This window comes from Tachypleus tridentatus, chromosome 9 (genome assembly GCF_004210375.1).
Source record: "Tachypleus tridentatus isolate NWPU-2018 chromosome 9, ASM421037v1, whole genome shotgun sequence".
Taxonomy (NCBI): Eukaryota; Metazoa; Arthropoda; class Merostomata; order Xiphosura; family Limulidae; genus Tachypleus; species Tachypleus tridentatus.
The window spans coordinates 112,378,416-112,384,415 of NC_134833.1; the positions used below are offsets into that span (position 1 = coordinate 112,378,416).

Sequence of the window (6,000 nt, forward strand, 5' to 3'; positions counted from 1 at the left end):
TAAAAGTAACATAAATATGAAGGAATTCAAAATAAGAAACAATAGTTTAGTTACTTATTAATATATATGTTATATAATAAGATACTTTACATTGATTTTTTGTTTGTTTGTTTTTGAATTTCGCACAAAGCTACACAAGGGCTATCTGTGTCAGTCGTCCCTAATTTAGCAGTGTAAGACTAGAGGGAAGGCAGCTAGTTATCACCACCCACCGCCAACTGTTGGACTACTCTTTTACCAACGAATAGTGGGATTGACTGTTACATTATAACGCCCCCACGGCTGAAAGGGCGAGCATGTTTGGCGCGACGGGGGATGCGAACCCGCGACCCTCAGATTACGAGTCGCACGCCTTAACACGCTTGGGCATGCCGGGCCACTTTACATGGAACTGAGACCTTCCCTTAAACCAGGGCCCGGCATGGCCAAGTGGTTAAGGTACTCGACTTGTAAACTAAGGGTTGCGGGTTCGAATCCCCGTCACATCAAAACATGCTCGCTCTTTCAGTCGTGGTGGGCGTTAAAATATTACTGCCAATTCTACTATTCGTTGATAAAAGAGTAGCCCAAGAGTTGGAGGTGGGTGGTGATGACTAGTGGCCTTCCCTCTGGTCTTACACTGCTAAATTAGAGACAGCTAGCGCAGATAGCCCTCGTGTAGCTTTGCGCGAAATTCAAAAACAAACAAACAAACCTTTTAGACAAGTTTTAAATTATCACGAAAAGTTAGACACCCAACCAGATTTTATCTTAAATTTGGATTAATTTAGACTGACACAAACCGTATTAACAGAAGCAATCAGTCAATTAAAAATAGATTTAAATTATTTTTAAATTTTAATTTATTTTAATACTTTCTTAGCGTTTGTAAATCCGACAGATAGCATTCTAAATAACTATGTGAATGGTTACTTTACAAGCTATTTTGATGGACTACACAAATAGAAACAAATAAGAAACCTTAGTTTCTGTTATTAGATATTAAATGGAACACGTTTTATAAATTACTTTATCTCTTACAGTTGCTACTACTATTTTACTAGTTCAGATTTACAAATCTGTATAAATTATATCGTCTTACAACTGATTTTTTGAGAAATATAAATTCATTTCAGCTATATAGTAATAAACACTTTGTTACATAACAGAATATTTAAGATAGGTTATTCCTTCTTTCGAAGCATAGTATTTATTGATATATGTCTCTTCTTTAATTTCAAAAGTATTTTTGTTGCCTAAGAAGTGACCTACTTTCTCTCAAGTATGTTATAAATTGTCTTCAAGTTTAGGAATCCTACTGCTCTGCTAAATCTTTTTTTAAAACACCTTTTTTTATTCTCATATTTATTCTGGCACTAACAAGATTTTGAAATATAAATATTGATCTTAAACTTTTCAATTTTTTCTACTGAAATTTTGCCTTTATTGACTTAATTTAAGTTCAATTGATCTGAATTCTCAGAAACTCATTGTTTGCTGATTCACTCTCCTTAAGAGCTTTTGTTAAAGTGGCTGTTCTAATTGTCAACAAACTAAAAAACAAATTTCAAATTATAGTTTAGAAGATTTATCTTAATTTTTAGTCATTATTATCAGTATAGCTCATTTTAACCAAAACTCAGAACATTGAAATCTGATGGTAACAAACTTAAAACATAGTCTTGCCCAGCAACATTCCACTGGTTCTTATTTATTACTGTTGAAACACATTCCAGAATCATGTCCACAAATGTTATAAGTACTAATTATAAAGAAAGATTCCTAAAATCCGTTTTCCTCATTTCATATTGTTTGAGAAAGGTTAACCAAGATCCCATTTTGAAATTATTTCTTCTTGAATTTGAAAGCCCAAACACATTTTCTCTACTTAGATGTTTAATACAAAATCAAATTTAATAATATTAAACGGATCACGATTCTTGAAATAGGTTTATTAAATTCTCTTAACCTTTTGCAATGTTTCTATTATAAAACGTTTTAATACATGGTAGTGGGTCAAAATCCATTTAGATTTAATTTTCCTATAATAAAACATTAAATCATTCGGCAAGATAAAAAAAAGTCTGCATTTTATTCTACTTTCTTATTTCCAGATGCCAAATCGAGGAGTCTTATGGGAGCTTTACCAAGTGATATCGCTTTCCGTTTATTGTTAGCACATGGTAAACCACTAGCTTGGTGGTATGGCCAGTTCCTAAAGTACATTCTTCGACCGCAAGAGGGACTATTGAAAAATGTACAAATGGTGAAAAAGTTGGATTATGACCATCCGATTGTTGGGTTAGTACAATAACTTATCGATTTAACTCGTTTCAAAGTATTAAATAACATGCAGATGCTCAATAACACGTACTAAGGATAAATTTCTTTTCCAACTTAATTTCAAAATAATTTCTGCAAAAGCTAAAGTTGTTGTATTTTGTATGAGAGGGAATGTATAGTAAACTAATATTTTAATATACGCTTCATCTGTAGGTAAGTAACAGAGATTTTTGACAATTACTGCGCCGTGTTTAGGCTAGTTTACATGGGATTGATACAAGGATACTCTCTTGTAGATCCCAAGATCCTTTTGCCTTATTAACGATTTTTCTGGTGTGAAAATTTCAATGATGGGATTTTGTAGCAGAATGTTATTGTTTTTTTAATTTCTGATCAATTTCTTTGCTTAGTAAACTCAATGCTTGAATAAAATACTTTTTTTAGAAATTATAATTTAAGATCACAATACAGATACATAGATAAATTTATTAATTTTAACAAACCAACTCGTGCATCAGTATGCAGTGTTCAACATTTATTTGTATAAATTAATCCTTTTGTTGTTTTAAAATTACTGCACTCAGGATTCACGTGCGACGCACGGATAAAATAGGAAGTGAGGCAAGTTTTCACTCTATAGAGGAATACATGCTGCATGTTGATGACTTTTACAAACGTTTGGAGCTTGTGAAAAACGTGAACGTTCGTCGAGTGTTTGTAGCAACGGATGATCCTAAAGTACTGATCGAGTGCAAAACGAAGTAAGAAAATAATTCATAACGTCAGCGAATGTTATTAATAATAACGATATCATATCAACTATTACTAATACCGCTCTATATCTTCAGTCCAGAAGCAAAGTAATATATTCTGTACAGTTTTCAGAAATAACACACTTCCATTTCCAGTTATTGATATAATTTATAAGTTAATCTCACTTAATACTGCGAATGTATTTTAATATTTTGTAAAAATTTTTAATTAAAAATTATTGATCACTATGTTTATATATTATATTGATTTTTGCTTATTTTGTAAACAAGTTATTCAGCCATTTTTTATTTATATTTATCTATAAGCCAACCTGAAAGAAGCTCACAAACCCTAATTAATTAATATCTATATCAGGTATTAATATTACTGTTTTTATTTCACCAGTGACATTAGATATTTTTCCTTTGTTACCTCTTTACGTCAGTTTTCTAATTTGATACATCAGTGTTGATTTCATTTAAAGGTATCCCAATTACGTATTCGTGTTCAACTCAGAAGCCACGACCGTCGCCAATGACGAAAAAACTCGATATGGCATTTCTTCTCTTGTAGGAGTAGTAACGGACGTGTTCCTTCTGGCTCATTCGGACTTTCTTGTCTGTACTCTCTCCTCAGGGGTATGTGTAGAGCTTAATAACTCATGTATGTCCCTACAGAGTATCCACATCTACACCTTTTTATCAGAAGTATATTAGTTACTATTGATTGATCTGTTCCTTGTTGTTCAGTGGTAAATATATGTATAAGTTATTGATTGTTTTGATATTTTATTTGCCTAACTCAATAAATGACTCGAAATCTTTTTTGTAAAGCAACAGCATCATCTTTACAGCTAGCAATACCCAAGATTGTAATAGCATCAGGTGAACATTAAGTAGTTTATTGACTATTCCTTCACTATGTCATTGACATAAATCAGAAAGAGCAAAGGTCCTAAGACTGATCCACGAGGTACCCACTTGTGACATTGATTCATGGTTGAACTTCATTTGTAACAACCCTCTGCTTTTTCCTAACCAGCCACTTTTCTATCCAGTTAATTAACTTATGCCTCACCCTATAGACATAAATTTCTTTACAAGCTTTTTACGTAGCACCTTGTCAAATGCTTTCTGAAAAAAACTAGTATACCAAATCTACACTTTAATCCTTATCTACATAGTAATAACCTTTTCAAAGAATGTCAAAAGATTTTTAATGTGACATTTTCCATTAGTGAAACCATGTTAACTGTTCAATAAAATTCTAAACTTTGTTAAATGATTTCACAAAAAATCTATGAGCAGGCTTTCCAAAACTTTTCCCTCATCTAATGCAGTACTTACTACTGTTTGTACTCTTGTATTGTCTGTAGAGTGACTCACATGTTTCTACGTTTAGTAAATTTACTAATAATGAGTAATATTATTTGTAGTAAGTAATAATAGTAATATAACTACTATCAGTTAATAAACCAAATTTTTGTTAATCCTTGAATCACTAAACAGTCCTAAAAGTTATGCAAAATACATTTTTCACTAGTTACTAGTATTAGTGATACTAGTACCAAGGGTTAGAAAGTTAAATGACTGAGATTTACTCTGGTACCACTAATATGTTAGCAGCCTGTCTTTATTTCCTTCACTATGTTGGGTTGGCTACTGAAATTGAAAAAAATGAACAAAACAAGACAGGGTTGGAAATGGACATATCATTTGATCAGCTAATGATTACATAGCAGATAAAGCTTCTTTATTTTTCATGGAAGATGGAGAATAATTCCTGATACTACTGGCTTTCCTATTCTATCTGTTGAAAACTGGGTATTTGAACAGGGCCTCAGCTTTCATCATTATATCATTTCTTTAGTTAACTTTAAAATACTACTTTTATAATTATTTTACAGTAGAGTATAAAGTAACATTTTACTGTTGGAACTTCTGGTTCTACTTGTTTTGCCAGTGAGAACGCCAGAAATATAGGGGTTTTATTCACCATATAAAGCTGAGATAACTTAGTCTGCTGAATGCTCATAAACCAATCAAGTAATGTGTTCACTTCCATTCCTATCTTGTTTATTTCCTGTTTTTAAAGCTCAGTAGCCAGATCAACACAGACTTATAATTTAGCAATAATTTTGTTTCCTTATGCTTATTTCTTTACCTTTCACATAAAATGACATACAAGGGTTTCTAAGTTATAGAAAATATTCTAAAGCTTTATAAATTTTGCATAGTATAATAATAAAATAAATAGTCAAGGATTCTGCTGTATCACATGATAATAATAGTTACAACTTAAACTATGTAAGTATTAGGCTTATTGAAAAACAAAGAGATGATGATGAACAAAAATAAGAAACCTTGGTTTTGTTTATTTGCCAGTTTTTGGTTTTTGACACTCTGAATAGTTGAAAAGTAACATATATGCTATGCTTGGTAGCTCTTTGTATCTAGCCTCTGATTACATGTATTTTTGCTTGTATTTTTAGTTTACTCCTCTGCTCAAATTGCATACAAACTAGAGCTTGTAGAGAAAAACTAATTTCAGATTTGAAATCAGTGCCTAAAACTCCTTCAGAATCAGTTAAAATATCCCATGTAACTCAAAGTTACTGAAAAAGTGTTCCCCAGTGTTATCAATTTCCTTTAAAGCATCAAACTAATTTGTTGTAATTTATAGATGGTGCTCGTGATGCATATATTTTGTGATAGTGTGAGCATGTGTGTGACATTAAAGTTTATCAACTGGTGAAATGAGTAACGAAAAAGAAAGAAAAGCAAGTTCTTAAATAATTATACTTTTGTATTAATATAAATATAATACACAAACTTTTCAACATGATTATAGAAGCTAGAAATTTCTAGTAATAAAGTTACTTATAGCATAAAGTTGTGGGATAGTATATGGTGTGATGGCCCTTCACAGCTGGTCCTCTAGACTCTAAATTAATTTCAAAACCTTAAAGCCATCTCATATCATTCA

General features: G+C 31.6%; 1 protein-coding gene across 1 annotated transcript in view; it reads left to right on the forward strand.

The window, feature by feature from the left end:
* The window catches only part of LOC143227451 (alpha-(1,6)-fucosyltransferase-like), a 44,109-nt gene extending 38,570 nt beyond the window's left edge, over nt 1-5,539 (forward strand). The window contains exons 7-10 of the mRNA XM_076458897.1: nt 2,094-2,280; nt 2,847-3,023; nt 3,500-3,653; nt 5,507-5,539. Coding sequence (XP_076315012.1) covers nt 2,094-2,280; nt 2,847-3,023; nt 3,500-3,653; nt 5,507-5,539 — 551 coding nt within the window. The remainder of the gene's footprint in view (nt 1-2,093; nt 2,281-2,846; nt 3,024-3,499; nt 3,654-5,506) is intronic.
* The last annotated feature ends 461 nt before the right edge of the window (nt 5,540-6,000 follow it).